The sequence below is a fragment of the Schistosoma haematobium genome, chromosome 1, assembly GCF_000699445.3.
Source record: "Schistosoma haematobium chromosome 1, whole genome shotgun sequence".
Lineage (NCBI taxonomy): Eukaryota > Metazoa > Platyhelminthes > Trematoda > Strigeidida > Schistosomatidae > Schistosoma > Schistosoma haematobium.
Window position 1 is genome coordinate 15,549,689 of NC_067196.1, and position 19,422 is coordinate 15,569,110.

Consider the following 19,422-nt stretch of genomic DNA (forward strand, 5'->3'; position numbering starts at 1 on the left):
CGACAAACCAGAAAGAAGGATACCTCATCACGATACAAAAGAAAGGAGATCTGAGCAGATGTGAGAACTGCACAGGCATCACACTACTGTCGGCAGCAGCAGACGTTTTCAACAGAGTGTTGCTGAACAAGATGAAAGATTGAGTAGACGCAAGACATAAAGATCAACACGCTGAGTGACCGAAGGATCGATCTTGCGAAAACCAAATCAATACATTACGGTCATCGTTGAATTATCGTTTGAATGGAACTCGTCACTATACATCAATATTCTTTGCTATGAGAAAGCATTTGACATTGTGGATGAGAAGTCTTTATGGAAACGTCTTCGAAATTATGATGTACCTGAGAAGATCGTGAACATCATCCGTAATTCATATGACGGAATACACTGCAAAGTCGTGCATGGATGAAAGCTGATAGACGCATTCCAAGTGAGGACCAGAGTCAGACAAGGTTGCTTACTCTCACCCTTTCTCTTTCTTCTGGTGGTTGACTGGACTATGAAAACCACCACATCTGACGGGAAGCGCTGAGTACACTGGACAGCTTGAATGCAACTAGACGACTTGAACTTCGCAGATGATCTGGTGCTTCAATCCCATACACACCAGCAAATGCAGGTCAAGAAACCAGTCTCAACATACACAAGAAGCCAATCAAGATCCTGAAATACAACATGGAGAGCACCAGTCTAATGATACTTGATGGGGAAGCTCTGGGTAAGGTGGTAGCTCTCACGTACCTGGGAAGCATCATCAATGAACAAGGAGGATCCGATGCTGATTTAAAGATAGGGATTGGCAAAGTAAGGACAGCATTCCTACGGTTAAAGAACATATGGAACTCAAAACAGCTGTCAACCAATATCAAAGTCACAATCTTCAATACGAACGTCATGATGGTTCTGTTGTATGAAGCTGAAACATGGAGAACAACTACAGCTATAATCAAAGGTACAAGTATTTACAAACAGTTGTCTGCAAAATATACTCATTATCTGTTGTCCGGATACCATCAGCAACACCCTTCTGTGGGAGAGAACAAACCGACTTCCAGTTGAGGAGGAAATTGGGAAAAGACATTGGAAGTGGATAGTACATACCTTACGGAAATCACCAAACCGCAACACGAATCAAACCCTAACTTGGAATCCTGAAGGGAAACGGAAATGAAGAAGATCGAAGAACACACTGCGTCGGAACTTAGAAGCAGATATGAAAAGGATGAATAGAAACTGGAAAAAACTGGGGAGGATTGCTCGGGACAGTATTGGATGGAGAGTACTGGTGGGCGGCGTATGCTTCTCCATGATAGTTGACGTGCGCAAGTAAGTATATAAATTTGTTCATGGTTTGAACATACTCACGTGCTCTATTAAGAATTCCTACCAGATGCAATAAATGTTTGTAGCGGTAAACGAATCCCCACAATATGTAGTCCTGTAGGTCTTTGACATTGATACTGACCTCACTAGTTCTACTGGACACAGATACAGATCCTCATCAGATCAATATTGAGTAAGCAGAGGAACTAATTTCTCACAATAACGCTCCTCAACATATGGATGACTTTCCAAGTCTCACTCTGAGTTTCCTCCTTACTGGTTTGTAGTGACTCACATTTATCACGAGAACACGACTGGTTTAATAAAAACAATTATTATCATAACCAACTGTACCAGTGCTTGTTTTAATGTGCTTTTGTTTGACTGTGCTAATGACAGCTATATTGTGCTTCCATTCTTATTCTCACACTTTGATTGTGACTTCGCGCGAATTCGGTTACGTTCTGTAACCAAGCTTGTATCCTGGCACGATCTCGGTATCCTTTCGATGCCACGAGATCGCCAGCAAATATATCTCGATTTGGTCCATTAACTGGCTTCTGATATTTGGCTTCTCGGAGATTTTATGGGTTTCTTTAGTTACGTTCAACCTACGCCTTCTGATTTATTTGGCACGTGTTTCTTGGTAGCGGTGTTCATAGTTAATCTCAACTCGACGCCACGCTACAGATTTTCCATTTGAATTGGTTGGTTTCTTTAGATAGTAAATGTGCGACGATCAAAAGCAATGTTAAGCACAAACATATATGCTAATGAAGTTGGCATTTCTATCGTTTTTTTATTGACGTTCATAACATCGCTGTGTACTGTTTAAGTGTTGGTATAACATAGTGTGAAGTACAAAATAAATTGGTATTGATGTTTTGTCGTAAAGTTTGTAAAAGCTCAAAATATTGGTGACGAAAGTTATCATTTCTGTGTTGCCCTTTATTTGTATTTCACTCAACTATTGTAATTACTCGTCGTTTTTGTCGTTTTGTCTATTTTCTGAGTGAAATGTGTAAACACAATGGGTTGGAAACCAAGTCTTAGTTAAATAGACTAGAAAGTCACCAAATGAAGTGAATTCGACGCGAGATTACATAGATTAAGTTGTCACATAATTAAGTAATACCCATCGAATAACATAAGTAAGCTCCATCACATTGAAAAGAGTGGAAAAACCTACAGATCAATTTTATTCAGAAATATGGACAAAGTATTCGAATTCGTGTATGATATGAAAATCCCTTTTCACGAGTATTTACCTGGACAGAGAACGGTGAAATACGAGCGAATAATTAGCAATAACGGGAGGTCAAGATATAATAAAATCAGGAGGTGTACCACTCATTTGCACATGAAATGCGTTTTTGAATCATATGCACAAAGGAATCGACCATTTAATAGAAGCAACTAGCATATTCTGAATCACTCATGAAACATGCAAACAATGAGAAGTGTATGGTAATAAAAACCACAAAAGTACATTGTACACTAAGCTAAATAAAATTACAACAACATGAATTATTTATACATTACTTATGGACAGATCAAGTTTTTTTCCAATCGACATGATTGTTCTTTGACTACTAAGTTTAATTTGTTTGTCAAAAAACTGATGTTTAGTGTAGTCTCTCTGTCACTCAGCCGTATGAAACATAGAATCTTGCACATAAATTGTGGTGTTCGTATGAAATAATGATTGTTTTGATGCTTGATTCCTGGTTGATTTCGAATTCTAACTACAATAAAAATTTTTGTGCTCACTTAGTTCTATTTGGTTTAAATTGGACTGTTTCGGGAATTCCTGGTTCATACAACAGTTCGAATACTTCTAATCATCATATAAATGCATCTCTCCTAGTTATCATATCGCAAGAGCACACCGAAATAAAACTATCAAGAGAAGTCGCAGAGTAGTAGTAGATATAGCATCAGTGGTATTAGCTGAAAAGATAGGTGAGAAGGAGATATAAATCTCTTAGATCAAGTACAGAAACTGGCAACCAAGCGGTTGGTGGAGATTGCACGTGAATCTTACGAGGACAGACTTCTGCAACTGGGATTATTTTCTATGAATAAGAAGTGATCTGATAATGATATTAAACACATTAGGCTTTCCGAGGCACTAGAACATCACCATCACGGTTCACGAGGCAACATTCTAGAGATTACTAATCGGAGAGTGAACACCAAAACACCCTGTAACTTTTTCTTATTAAGAGTATCCATCATTTGGAGTGCTCTCACAGTCAAAGTGACCGAAATCCTTTCAGTAAATAGCTTTAAAAAGAAACTTGACAAACAACCACTCACCAATAAATTACTATGCAATGCACGTCTAATAAGTTTGTAGCGCGGCATCGAGTTGAGATTAACTATGAACACCGCTACCAAGAAACACGTGCCAAATAAATCAGAAGGAGTAGGTTGAACGTAACTAAAGAAACCCATAAAATCTCCGAGAAGCCAAATATCAGAAGCCAGTTAATGGACCAAATCGAGATATATTTGCTGGCGATCTCGTGGCATCGAAAGGATACCGAGATCGTGCCAGGATACAAGCTTGGTTACAGAACGTAACCGAATTCGCGCGAAGTCACAATCAAAGTGTGAGAATAAGAATGGAAGCACAATATAGCTGTCATTAGCACAGTCAAACAACAGCACATTAAAACAAGCACTGGTACAGTTGGTTATGATAATAATTGTTTTTATTAAACCAGTCGTGTTCTCGTGATAAACGTGAGTCACTACAGGAGCCCCCCGCTAGAAAGGGTTTACACTTTCGATAAGTAGCGGTTTAAATCGTGGGACTGATCGGCTGACGAGCGATTGTAGGACGGAAGAATTGGCGAACAGGAAAGCGATCGTTGATTGTCGAGTTGCCAACGAAGGTCTTTTTTGGAGAACGGTACCAGGAGCGATGTGCTGTATTTATTGCTTGAGTTGGCATGCTACACCAGAGTGGTTTGTATCCAGAATCTGAAGATTGCGTTCGTAGGGGTCCGGACCAGAAACGCTGCAGACGTAGGACGAAACCACGTTGAGCCGAGGAACCAGTAGCGACCATAACGACCAAGTTCGAGACCAAGCGTATGTCAAGCATTCGAAACCAAAATGTCGACTGAGTACGTTGACAAGAGCGTGGGTGATCAGGCCAGCTTCCGCCAAAGTTGACTGAAGTCGACGTTACCAAACGGAGATGGTCGAAGGCGTGGACTCAGGAAACAAAAAGAAAAATCAAAAAAGAGAAGAGTGTAGCATGCGTGTAGTATAGGAATAACCTTACACCGTATCGGTTGTTGACTGTGAGGCTAATCGCGGAAGTGTACGGGCAACCGTACTCGGCGACCGGAACGTGAGACGGCAGTCTCGTTCGCGTCGCGTGAGCCTGCAATCTCATCCGAAGTCAAGGGCGGCGTGGTCTGCTGATCTGGACGTGAGACTGTCGTCTCGTCCGTAGACGGTGCAGATGACGCGTGCTGTTGACCGGGACGTGAGAATGAGGTCTCAGATTTATCTAGCGTGGGACCTGAAGAAGATTTAAGGATCCCGCTAGGTTTGATAGGTCTAGCATTGAATCTCAGGGTATCAGATAGGGCACTGTCATCGACGTGTGCTGGTTTGAGACGATCAATGCTGACGATCTCGGCGCGGCCATGTTGATCAACCTTGAAGGTCTTTTCGTGACGAGCGATCACGTGAAAAGGGCCTTCGTAAGGTTGTTGCCAAGGTTTGCGTACCGAATCTACTCGTATGAAAACATGTGAACAGGTAGATAACTATCGAGGAAGAGCGACCTGTCGATGTTGTATTCGAGTTGACACCGGAGACAGCGTTCGCATAAATGCAGGCAGTCGATGGACGTAGTCTGATTTACCGAAATTAGGTCTGCTCCGTGGTGTGAAGAATTCTCTGGACAGACGCAATGTCGTGCCGTATACCAGTTCAGCGGCGGAACATTGTATATCTGCCTTCAAGCTCATTCGAATACCTAAGGGGACGAGCGATAAGGTTTCGTACCAGTTGTCGTTCTTGTGTGCTCGTAGAGCACTTTTAAGTTGGCAGTGAAACCGTTCAACTTAACCATTTGATACTGGGAGGTAGACGTTAATGTGTATGTGAATGCATTCCGTACCAAGCAGCCGGGTCAGCGAGGAGAATAGTTAATAGGGGAAAATTTCTCGAATAAAGCGTGGAATTCATCGTCACGCGAATAAAAATTGACAAGGATTCGGTAAACATACATGTGAGTCTATTAAATTAATACTATTCTTATCGTTATCCGTCATGTCGCGTATATTATATACTGAAAGGTAATATGAAAATATACGACATACGTGGATAGATAAACTATAAACTCACCGAATTGGCTTCTTTGGAAGATTCGACCAGAGGTTGAGGCGTGTTCCAAAATACGGCTCACCAGTTGTAGCGTGGCGTCGAGTTGAGATTAACTATGAACACCGCTACCAAGAAACACGTGCCAAATAAATCAGAAGGAGTAGGTTGAACGTAACTAAAGAAACCCATAAAATCTCCGAGAAGCCAAATATCAGAAGCCAGTTAATGGACCAAATCGAGATATATTTGCTGGCGATCTCGTGGCATCGAAAGGATACCGAGATCGTGCCAGGATACAAGCTTGGTTACAGAACGTAACCGAATTCGCGCGAAGTCACAATCAAAGTGTGAGAATAAGAATGGAAGCACAATATAGCTGTCATTAGCACAGTCAAACAAAAGCACATTAAAACAAGCACTGGTACAGTTGGTTATGATAATAATTGTTTTTATTAAACCAGTCGTGTTCTCGTGATAAATGTGAATCACTGCAAATTGCAACGGTTTTCATTCCCGCATATCAGTAGCTGTTTATCATCTCTGTTTCCCCTGTTATTATTTTAGTTCGGTCTTCTTACACATTACCAAATCATGAATTTCTTTGTTATTCTTGAAGCGGGCATCTTTACTTGGCACTCTAACTGTTACCTTAATATTTACACATATCTCAACCACATGCATGCTAATGTTATGGTTCATGGTATTCAGAAGCCCTTCACCTATAAAACAAAACAGTCACTCAAGTACAGGATATAAAACTCTTAAAACAACTGTTCGGTCGACTAGAATCAGTGTAGTAGTATGACTACACTATCATCCATTGGACATAATCAAATACCTGGGATCGTAACGAAACAATGAGCAGAGAGCTCACATTAATCGATTGGGCCATACAAGTTCATGACAAAGATATTGGATATATTGGAGAAATAGTAAATACGTAGGTTCGTGTTCGAAAACTGAAACAAATTCTGTCGTTTTTGAGCTTGTTTAGATACATATTCCTTATTGCACTCTAGGTCATTAGGTCAGAGCGTACTATGAAATTCTTGGATGTCGTTGTCGAATGCCTCACCTATATTATTATCTGAATTGTCGAGCTACTTGTCTAATATATTAATAGTTTGTCAAATCTCACAGATTCGCTCTTCTGCAATTTTCCAGCGCACAGCGTTTATGTATTTTATCTCCTTGTTGGTTACTTAGTTGTTAACCGTGGGCGGAAAGTCACGTGTCGTGTAGGCTTATTCATTCTAAATATGACAAGTGTCTCAGTATGGCAGTGAGCAGTTCAAAAGGTAGGTTTTAATTTTCACTTCACTTCAAGTCATAAGATCATTCGTTTGTACAGTATATAACACCCAATTTGCTCATGAAAAAAACATCGAAAGATCCAGTACGAGCGTATGCTATTAATCTGTCTAACAAGAGCAACGATTATAAAATTGAAAAGATAGAGAACTTGGAACAGTTTTGTGAGTTGAGACAGTTGAATCTTTCATACAATCGTATTTGCAAAATCAGTGGTTTGTCAACGCTTTGTCAGTTGACTGTTTTGAACCTCTCACATAATTGTCTCGTGTCCCTTAATGGCATCCAATCCTTGTCAAATCTCTTGGTACGTCTGCTTTTCATACTTTCATTTTGCAGGTACTGAAAGTTAATAACAATCAAATTACATCCATTCCTAAATGGCTGCCTAAACGGTTACCGAAGCTGAAAACAATCCACTTTCACTACAATCAAATTGATACTGTAAGTTCTAAGAACGGTTATACTTTGAATTAACGGGGGGAAATGTACCAAGTAGCAAAATTTATTCCTAACCGTCAATTTAAATCTTAATCCTCATCCGTCATATTAATCTATAACCCTCATCTAACCGTAGTAAATAAGTGGACATTCCAAGGTCATTTTAACGTTGCTTAAAGATCATCAATAAATTACGGTCGCGTCGTTATTGCTTGTGTGCCATATTGGTGTTTTAGCTGAACGAATATTGCATACAGTGTGATGAATGCCAAGTCATCTATGTAGCTGGACACTTTGTATAGTTCAAATAGCTCTAAAACTTCCAGCTAACATTAACGTGGTTTTCAAGTCTTCACTAGTAATGATACAAATCACTCTGATAAGAGTGACTCGGGACTATTCAACGCTTCTTAAATTTTGTCTTGATGTGCAGCATGTGGTTTGATATATTAACTGAAATTTGCCAAATGCTGTGTCATCTTGTTAATTTGTTCAGATATTTTTGACGCTTTTGTTCGTTTTGTATCACTTTATTTCGACATTATCAGTATATAACAATGTCAATGAGGACAGGAGAATAGGATAGTCACTTGTTTATTAGGCAAATAGTTACCTAAGTACGTGATCACCTGGCTGGTGATCATGAGTCCGTCGTGATCAAGAGTTAGAGACTTTAAAGGCTCGATTTTCCTTACGGTTAGCAAACGACAGTTTTTATGGCAAAAACTGCTCACTGTTTCAGTTTTTACTCATATGATGGAATAACGTTCCTGCGATACGTGTACAGAAATACCTCCTTGAGTAGTCGGGTTCTATATTATTTTGAGTGTGTGGTTTGGCGTAATATCCCATAAACCTTCTAGCCTGTGAAGTATGATTCGTTTATTGAATGTTGAATACTGTTCTTAAGACAAACTTCAGGTTTCGATTCTCCGCCTTAAGACTTTATAGAGATGACTTACTCCTCACAGTGCCAAGTCTTTGGCTTCTGTTTATTTGTGGTATCTAATCTTATTCTCCTTTCCTGATTTTAACCTATTCACACTTCAGTCTTTTCTAGAGTTGTAGTCAATGTTATGTCTCACAGTGTTGACTCGTTGGAGCTTTATTGACTTGGTCTAGTTGGTTGTATGTCGATTTTTCTGCCAGGAGCCAATATACGTTTCTCTACTTGAATTATTAGGTACTTTTCTGTTGCTGCTGAAAAGATGGGACGGTGGTCATACTCGTCTTTCTTCTGGCCATCCCTATTTTTAATCTGCCTAAATAAGTCCACATGAGCTAGACTTTCTTATTCTTTCGTCGATACAGATAAAGCAACTAATATTCTACTTGTATCTCAATCTATATTCTAACAAAACTCGAGTCCATGACTTCTAGGTCGTTTGCATGAGTAACATTTGAGCACTTTCTTAAGATATTAACTGATTAGAAATTGAGAAAATCACAGAAATCAAGATTTACCGATGTTAGATTTTGTTATGTATAGATTCTTGACTGGTATGACTAAAACCCTTATTCTTATCTCTACTTAACGTAAAAAAGTTAAGGCTACTGAATGATTTTGGCCATATTGGTGTTGGTAACGTTATATGCCTTCATCTGCTGTAGTAAACTTACAGTGGTGTCACTTCTGTGCTGCTTCGTCTAATGCTTCAAACCTTATCTAGTGGATCTGACTTATGTGGACAAGTGATGTCCTTACTTTTACGACTAATATGTCCCATAACAAGCTATACATTTTACCAGTGGATTGCTTGGTAGGCGCTTGTTACGTATCCACAACCTTGAACCGATGCACATATGTACCTGACTTTATGCTGTTTATGAGTGATTGATGTATACACAGATTTAACAGTATCTGATAAATATAAGAAATCTTTGAGTTTCGCTAGGGTTTTCTTGGATACTTAGAGTTCAAGGGCTTTAATAGTACCATGTTTATGATATGAGGTCGGGCCAATTTTCCCGTATTAGTAATTCACTTTGACATTAGATTCATTCTGACAGGTTATTTGGTTTTTAAGTGACTATTAATTCAGTGATAAATTTGTTTTATTTGGACATAAGCATCCTTCCAGATATTTTGTTTGTGGTGATTCAATAATCTATGATACTTCTGCTGATTTCTACCTTTCTATTTACAGCTTCATCAAATAACATACTTGAGATCTCTGTCTAATCTCACAGTTTTCACATTTGAAGGCAATCCAGCGGTTAACCAACTTATAATAAATACTAATAACAGCTCTAGTAGTGATGAAGCTGCAGTGCGAAATACCATTGAAAAATTTGACGCTCAGTCACTTTGTCGAATATTTATAATATTTCATTTATGTTCACTTATTTTACTGGATAACAGAGAAGTTCTTCCATTTGAAAGACAAGTAGCAGAACAACGATTCTCTCAAGGTGAGGTCGTAAAGATTGTTAGAATTTACTTTTTATCAAATGAATAATAAGATTTAATCGGCATATTCACTTTTTTATTTTCAGTTGAAATATCGAGATATTTAAACAAGTTAAACACGTATGAAAGTCAATTAAAAGAAGTAGAGACGAAAAACTCGCTGTTGAAAAAAGATCTGTCACATGAACAATCTCAGCTAAGTGAAACTTTACACAAAAGAAAGTTGGAGAGTGATTTAATTTCTCATTTAGAAGAAGAATTACATGCTAAGGATAAATTGGTAATAAGTTTTCACTGATTTTTAATTGATTGTTTTGCTACTTATTTGAGTGGACATTCACATAAATATAAACTCAAATCCTTTTTATTAGTCGAATAATCTATTTATTTTCTTTTAGAAACTTCGCATCTTTTTAGAGCTGTCACATTCAGTTAAGTTGAGTCTCTAGATAGTCTAAAAAACTATATATGATTTACTAGAAGTCATTTACAGTTTAGCTGAAAATTACATTAGGTTATATACTGAATCGACTTTGATTTGAACACTAGAAATTCAATCTTCTTCACTAGTCACTTCATTATCTGATTGTTAAATAAACCCATCCCAAATATATCTACATTGGTTTGTGTTAAGTATTATAGTTTGCGATAATCCGTATGTGCTTACCATTTAGTGTACTATTTAGCGCTTAAATAACAGTTCATACCGAAGCCTTGGATTGCTTACTTACGTGATTAAACAAACATTAATTACTTATTCTCCATCTGATGTGTATTCTTGTATACACGTTGTAGGACTGAATTGTACCATTGGCATTTTACTATGTATTGTTTTTTTTAAGCGGAAGCAGGCAAAAGGCTACCAATAAGTTTGACCCAAAAGTCTCTAATTCTAGAAATGTGCTTATGTATTCTAATATTGTCATGTAAATTTGTTTTGCTAACACTTTAATACAGTTTATATCTGAAAAGTCAATGTTGTTTTTGTTCCATTTTTCTGTAGTTATGGTTTTTTTACTGGAAAGGTGTTATATTTTATATGATGTGATATTTTACCTGAAGCCGTCTTGCATAATTATGCAGTGTTCAAATATTCATCAAATGTTTCATTAATCATCTAACTTTGTCAATGACCAAAAATTGTTACCTTTAAAACACCAATTTTACATTTTTTGAGTAACCGCTGCTACTATTTATATAGGTTCGGTTCAAACATGAACGATAGGGGATACTTTTAATACGAGAGCGAATCTAATTGATTTGGACAAATTGTATGGCTAATGCATAACAGCAATTCTAAGGACAACAATCGCAGGTGAATCCAAAGAAAAGAGACAGGGCTTTACAAGAAAGCTATTATCTCAAGGAATGACAATAGAATAAGTACATACCACAGTACACGATAGGAACCATTAGGAATATGTATGAATTACCTGTTGTATACTATGTTAAGGGGTTCAAAATAATACTAGGGCATGAAAGGTCACAATATTTGCCTTGGCAACCACTACGAGTCATATTAATACTGATTTGGGTTAACCTTAACAACTATAGGTGTATATTATCGATCTACGCTAGTTATATATTTTTTCAGCACGTACTCTTTGGTTGTTCCGTGCTTTGTTAATAATATCACAATTGTTTCTCTTCTGTATAATGCTCATAGTTCTTAGATGAGATCGTATTGCAAAGTTCTTTAAAATCATTTGTCAAATCGTGACAACTTTCTCAATGGTGATTTAATAAATAATTCCCTTTCAAATCTAGTTAAATCAAAAAGCAACCACGTAGGGTTGATTATTGCTTATTGTAACCATTGACACTAAACATTTTTTTTGTTTTAACGACTCAGTAAGATTCCTGTTACTAACTATCTGTCGCCCCAGAAATCTGTCAGCGGATATACGTGACCATTATCTGCAAATGAATACTATTAGTTTAACGTTAAGGTAGAATTTGTCGATACTCGTCCATTAATTTATCAATTTTTGTGGTTGGGAAACTAGAAGTCGCTTCAAAAAATTGACACATAATCAATTCAGTCATACTTTCTCACTGGTTAGTTAATACCGAATAAGATGTATTGTTGTGTTACATCAGATGACCTAATTTTAATCGTAATGATTCAAACTACCTCTTAGCAATATTAGTTTGTAATACTAAACAGGGAACATAAAACTATGAACACAATTCAACTCAACTTAATCAGTCTTTTGTATTATTCTCATCGAACATTAAGAAGTTTTCTTTCTATACGTATATCTATTAATTCTTCTTATAATGACCGTTCCCCGGTGCTCTGTAAGCATGTTTTTAGAACGGCAGAACACTTGATATAATAGGGCTAATAATCTCACCTTTTTCTGTTGTTTAGTTTTAACCAATTACAATTCATAATTTCTTTTTGACCTGGTTTACTATAATGAATATTTGTACTCAGTATTGGGTGGGATATAGTCATACTGTTTTGTCTTGTCAGGTCACATATTAACGTAATATAAATGATTAAACTGTTGTGCTTACGTAACCACATTTATTTAATATTTCATTTATGTTTTCAAAAATTGGTAGCTTCATTTAAAATCTGAGGAATTAGCTCGCGCATGTTTAAAACATTTTGAATTAGAACAGCAATTAGCGTTTCATAAAATTGATGAGAAATTGGGCTTGGTTGGTTCATGTTTATCAAAACCACGACGTAACTCATCTTATGTTCACCAAGTAAGTAATATTTACTTTTTGTATTGTACTACGATTGGGTCTTTAATAGATTTCTTGCTATAATATTTTGTAATATGGATTATCTATAATCGTAAGTCAGTGTGCATTAGACATAACCAGTGTTTCACCGCTCCAAACCGACTACGAAATTCTCTGAATAGGAGTTTATACTTGACCGTTAATAAATAGTTTAGGAATATGTTTAGCTACAACTTAGATGCACTTCTCTGGAAGTATGGATTTACAACTTTTTTTTCCCGCATAGAACCAAAATAATTCAAATTAACTATTTATTCCTTCTTTATTATCGAAATCCTAATTGTATCATCGCAATTATTTACTTAACTGTTTCTTTCCCTGTAAAATATTTCAATATAATACTAACTAGTTTTATTCGATATGATAATCTTTCAGTATGTAAAGTACCCTGAAATTCCCTAGTCAACCTTGGTGACAGTTTGATCAAAAATAAAGTCAAACTAGCGATTAAAGCCATAATTCAGTAACCATCAATATAGTAACACTGAAAATCATCGAAGCTCCGGTTGTTCTTCTCATCAGTTGTACTACTACCAGTGGAAATGATGATATTTCATGATTTATGAATCAGCTTTAATTGCTCTAAACAATATTTCATTAGAATTCTTTAGATAAGTAAAATAACGATGAGCTAAATCTTACTTAAACAATGTACAGATCCCTTTACTCTGAAAGTGGAAAATTCGTTTTAATTAGCTAGAACAAAATCCTCGATATCTATGTGATTGGTTTGACTTCATTTCATAATTATTTGACAAGAAGAGAAATGGCTTAAGATCGTCGCTAGAATCCTAGATTTTGTTTAAGCATGTTTTTATTACTTCGTTATAATAGTGTGACTAAGTATTCTGTCAGTTATTGTGAGAATTTCAAATCCTAGACAAATGACTAATGAAGCAAATGTTAACCATTTAATTCTACTTCTTGTTAAAAGTGTACTAATAGTTAGAGCCTTGTCAACATTGTTCACATCTTAGGTTTTTATTTTGTCACTAGCATGTTTATTCCAATATTTTACACTACCTGGATGATTTTTCTATCCCTTTGGGTCGATAAAATCAACGGCTTATCATTTTATTCTGTAATATAATTGGCCAATATAAAATTCGACTAATTTAATTATGACTCATCGTGTTACTTTAATTTTTGCCTAATTGTCTGTCTGGTAATACATGGTTTTAGAAATAGCTTTGTTTTCAAGCCGTACATACAGCAGGTTTATTTGAGTTATAATACAACTTTATGTAATGAAAAATACTAGTGAGATATTGTGGGAAAAAAGTTAAAAAAAATTATTTTGATTAGGTTTGGTTGTTTATTTTTGGAAATCACTCTACATATAGATTGATCGTTCATTAATCGGGAGCTTTTAGTTAGTAACTAAATCAAATTATCAGTATATAGGGGTTGTGGAGATTGTTAAGTTTTTGATTAAGATCATGAACCGATTGATGTTAGATCACCATTGAAAACCTGGAATCACTGGAAGGCCCTTTCGTTCTATTGTGGGACGATCCCGCTCGCGGGATTCTAACCCAGAGTCTGGCGCACGAACGCTTATCCTACTGCGCCACTGAGCCAGCATCCAACGGTCTTAATGTTTAACCTGAACCAATCCACGAAATTGCGCGAACGAAACGACCGTTCAATGTTTCTAGATTTTCAATAATAATCTAGCTTAGATCAATTCATGAATTCAACTGTCGAAATATAGTTTCAAATTTATCAACTTAAATAAATTTCAATGATACAATAGTGGAATTAGATTTCAATGTTGTTACACCATTATAAATAGTTGATATTGTAAAATTAGTGATCGTTTTTCATAATTGATTAGGAAAAAAAATTTAATTCATGTTTGTCTTTGTTCAATCTATATCATTTGTAGCATTATGTTTCAAGTTTTGCAAATGAATTAAGTTTGTTTAGTTATACAATATCCCTATTATTGTTATTGCGCTCATTTCATATTATACAATACACATTGTATATAACAGATTTATCTTAAAGTTATATTGTTGTTTTTCACATGATTACGATGTAAACTGACTCATGTTATCCTATTTTACAAAAATCAACATCCAAATATGATTGATTTAATACAGTATAGTTTTGATTGTTAAAAAGTATATATATATATTTCTTTGATGATTTTGATTTTGGTTATTATTACCCTGAAGAAGTTCAAACAAGTTAGCTGGACGAAACGTTGGAATTATTTTAAATTTCAATCGCTGAGATTATTTCAAATATAATTTTCACATATAATAACTTATGTTGTTGTTGTTGTTTTGTTCTTAAAATTTATTTTTCATTTGTACTGTATTGTTTTGTCCTTTTGTCTCTCTCTCTCGTTTTTCTTTTTTTTCTCTTGAAGGTTCCAGATACTGGTGATCAACCTTATCTAGGTAAATGTATGTTTAAATATACATCAACAAATAATTCAATAAATGATCATTCAGTTGAGAATAAATGTCCATCTGATAATCATCTAATCAATATACAAAATAAAATGTGTTCAAATATAAACGATCATAGTGACTGTCATAAATCATATCTTAATTGTTTGGATAATAAATTAGAAAATAATTGTCATGATAATATCCATGAAAATTCTAATGTTACACATCAATATTCTTCTGATATTGTAAGTGGAGTATGTTACTATGAATTTTTGGTAGAAAGTTTTGGAACTATTTATCTATAGAAAGATGTTTTTCTGTATGTTTAAATGTCTAAACTCAATTAATCATTTTTGTTTTATTTAAAAATTTTTCTGATTTAATGATGTCTTGCTCTTTGAAATGTCTCACATTAACTCGGCGCCCAAATACTGTGATACTATTCGATCAAATTTAGACGAAAGTTCTTATTTAAGATGTTTAATCAAGTTTATCTTTAGTTGAATTAGTTAGACTACTTAATCATGATTAGTAAATGTTACTAATATGAAAGGGATTTTCTCATTTGATCATTGTTGTTCTCTTTTACTTTCTGCTTTCTCTCTTCTTTTTTTCCCCACAAAAGGTCTGAGTTTATATTGATTCAACGACAATTAACTATGTAGTGCAGTGAGGAATGTATCCACTTACGGTTTTAGTGTAGTGATATTTCACTGTAATTATGTAAATAATTCTCAATATATTGGTAGTGAATATATTCACTTTGGAAATCCCCCTAATCCTTCGAAATTATCGGGTTGGTATAATACTAGTGATGATGATACTTTGATCAAGTACAACCCGATTAGTCTTATTGACGATAATGTTGATGATGAGGAAACTCCATTGTTTAAGATGTATAGAAGACGTTTGACATTCTAAACATTATTAACATTATGTACACGTTAAATTAAATAAGCTACATTCAATAGATATGATATAAATACTGGAATATTGATATCTTAAGATATTTATCATGAATTATGGAGAAAAAAACGCATCCTTAATTATAATAAACGCTAAACTGTCAGCTAGAGAACTTGGCTTTGGTTGTCCACCGTTTAAGAGGGGATGAAATTTTAGAGAAAAATTTACAAAACAACTACAGTTGTACTAATAGAGAGCTAACCCATAACTCAACGAGATTTGGTTTATATTACTAAATATTTATTAAAAGAACAAAATATTCACATATACAAGCGTCCAACACTCGATCGATAGCGATTACTGGATGGATGTATTCGACGTCTTTTAAAATAATTAACAAACACCATATTTGGTTTTACAAAACCCATTAATTAACAAACCTTTCCAAATTAGTCTGTGTATATAGAATGAAAGTGTGGAAATTACTGCTTTGTTGCGACAAAAATAACTGTCATGAGACAATTATGATTATGTAATCTCATTTTTTTATCAAACCGCTGACTTCTATTCATTCAGTTGATTTTACCTGAATTCCCTAAGTTATGTAATCATTTATTATTTTTATTATTAGTTCGTGATTTCATCCAATGTAGATTGTCTTGATACTGTCTTAAGTCACAAGGATCTCTGCTTATAATCCTTGTGACTTAAGACAATATCGAGGCAATACTACACAGGATGCAAAGATGCCAAAACAGATTGATCATTAGGAAACCTAAACATCAATGAGAAGATTCAAAAAAACAATACCAAAATGAGTAAAACTTCACTTCATTGCACAAGCTAATGGATATATGGAATCAGTAGCTAAGTCGATAACGCGGTGATATTTGAAGCAAACGGTACTGGGTTCGAGTTCCAGAGTAAACGTCAATTCGGATCCAGTTATAACAGCCGACGAGTGCCAAATAAGACAAAACACGCTTGCTGGATTACACCACTAGCCACCATCCATATCTGATATTATTTTTTGTTGTAGTTTTGGTTTGTTTTCATCTTTGACTCAAATGATATCATTTAACCCTTTGAGTCTCATTTTGCTTGTTCTTTTTCTAAAAATCATTAAAAAAACCCAACTTCTGAAACTAATAGTCTTATTAAAATCATGACTACAATTAGACTACTTATATGATGACATAACATATCAGTAATAGCGAATCGCTTGTGGACTTCTCGGTCGGAATTATCTAAGTCTGCATTTTATGAGCATATCAAGTGTATCAAAGCCGAACTTGGTGAATAAAAAAAACACAAATACACTGAAAGTTACTACTTGAAATAAGTTTTTTTTAAAATAAGAATTACACTGTAGTATGCATCACCCACTCAATAGCTGAATAGAAAAATAACAGAAAATACTAGTTACGTTACACTCAGTGAACATTGAAAGCATTACGAATAACTTCAACTGATTTCTTTAAATTACGTACATTGTTACAGAATTTAACCTCATTCACCATGGTTTTTATATAAAGTAACTCAACAAATTCCAGTTCATCTTACTTTAACATCATTGTATCAGTAATATAGGGTAGTTTAATCAATTTTTTAGTATATACTTCTGTCTAGCAGAGTTTATGTCAAGGTGCTATTACAATGGATTTGTTTCTGTCTAGGTTCAAATCTTTGTAAACATAAAACTTTTAAATGATTGTCTAACTGTTTATTTTCAGCGTACAACTTGTTTATTTTCCATTCTTCCTATAACTTATCTTAGTTCGATACTTTACCACATTCAAACAATATTGGTTATCCTTGTAATTCGTACGGTTTTTTTTGTTAAATTTATCAGGTACCACCGATTAATGGAAATCAAGAATTAAATCCTGAATTAGATCGTAATCTGATCAGCTTGAATAATCAATTCAGTAAGCAAATATTCTCTCTTTTTGTTTTGTTCACCACTTTCATATATCCTGTTTTATTGTGACTTAAAATAGACGACAATGTGTAATATGTATATATATAATAAAAATGTAAGGATGAACATGTTCAATACAAAAAAGAGAAAATATTATTAGTCGTAATTACTTACTCACCATTTGGGTCATATTTATTTCATTTCTCATCTAAATTTACTAAGTGAGAACTGTTAAGTGTACTATTAAATGACGTTATATCATTTGACTCTTTAACGTTCAAGTATATACAATATAATTTTGATTTACATTAACATGTCATCAACTGTTGCATTACTTCTTCTAAGGTGAATTGTTTAGTTGATCTGAAAAATTATTAATAAAGGATTTGTATTGTTCTATCGGCTCTTAATTATTAAACTTGAACAACAAGTAGATTCCTAGTTTATATTGATTTTTTCAATTACTTTATCTCAGGAGTTTATTTAATATATGTATTAAATAGATGGTTTATTAGTTACTCAATTATGATTACTATCCTATGACTAGTTTTGATCATAAGAAGTAAGTTTAAGCCCAACAGCCAGTTATGTTGTGATACAAGATATGAAGAGAATTACATATGTTTTCTTATCACGCACTACAATGAAACTAAACACAGTGAAAATGAAATTAGAATGTAGTTAAGTTTCACTGTTGTTTCTTGTGAATATGATTGAGTGGTATTTAATTCTGACAAAGCCAACAGTTTCACTTTCCATTTACATACGATTAAATCCTAGGCTATTGGCAAATAATAACAGTGGGAAATTTGCCAATCTTTTTGAGACTCATTCTAGTGCAATCTTTACAAATAATCATATTGTAGATTAACTAGGGATGTTTACCTCTAGGGATTTTAGTATTGCCCTATAAAAAATTAATTCTTATTTACAATATAATGAAGATGGTCTATTTTATCCTGGTGAAACCTGTTGTTAAACTCATGATTTAAAGGGCATCCGAATAGTATGATAATCTTACAAATATTTATCATAAGCCAATATGAAACTAATGAGTTTGAATCAAAGTGGTTAACTTAAATCTGGACTTACTAAACTTGTTTCATCACTAATCTGTTGGTAACTAATGGTAGCAAAATCAATCGTAATAATAAACGATATTAAAGAGCAGTACATCACAGGTTTTAAAGGTAGTGTAAACGCGTAAATTAAATGATCCAGATTTTTTGACAATCGTATGTATCAATTTTATTCATAAAATCAATTGTTGATTGGTACAAGATTTACCTGTAATTCATAAAATTTTTCCCTCTTCCATTCATTGAAATAAAGTGTATGAGAAACTAACCTCAAAAAGCAATATTACTGATCTATAACATGATAGTTTAGTTTGTCATCGGTTAATTAGTAATTTAGAATTAAGTTATGATTGAAGAGTTCACTGAGGGAATTAAATCAATGAAGGACTAGGGATTCTTCTTCAAGCCTTATAATTCGTGAGATTGTATCATACTACTTAATCCTAGTAAGTAGCGTAACGTTATTTCCTTAAATGTTCAACTCAGCTAATAATCACAAAGGTTTCTTGCTTCACA

The 19,422-nt window shown here is 34.6% G+C and overlaps 1 protein-coding gene across 1 annotated transcript in view; it reads left to right on the top strand.

Moving 5' to 3' along the window:
- Positions 1-6,076: 6,076 nt before the first annotated feature.
- MS3_00003536 (uncharacterized protein) overlaps positions 6,077-19,422 on the top strand; it is a 104,465-nt gene continuing 91,119 nt past the window's right edge. Inside the window, exons 1-8 of the mRNA XM_051211360.1 lie at positions 6,077-6,974; positions 7,011-7,294; positions 7,327-7,431; positions 9,576-9,840; positions 9,925-10,118; positions 12,410-12,559; positions 14,976-15,245; positions 17,759-17,834. Coding sequence (XP_051073255.1) covers positions 6,953-6,974; positions 7,011-7,294; positions 7,327-7,431; positions 9,576-9,840; positions 9,925-10,118; positions 12,410-12,559; positions 14,976-15,245; positions 17,759-17,834 — 1,366 coding nt within the window. The 5' untranslated portion in view covers positions 6,077-6,952. The remainder of the gene's footprint in view (positions 6,975-7,010; positions 7,295-7,326; positions 7,432-9,575; positions 9,841-9,924; positions 10,119-12,409; positions 12,560-14,975; positions 15,246-17,758; positions 17,835-19,422) is intronic.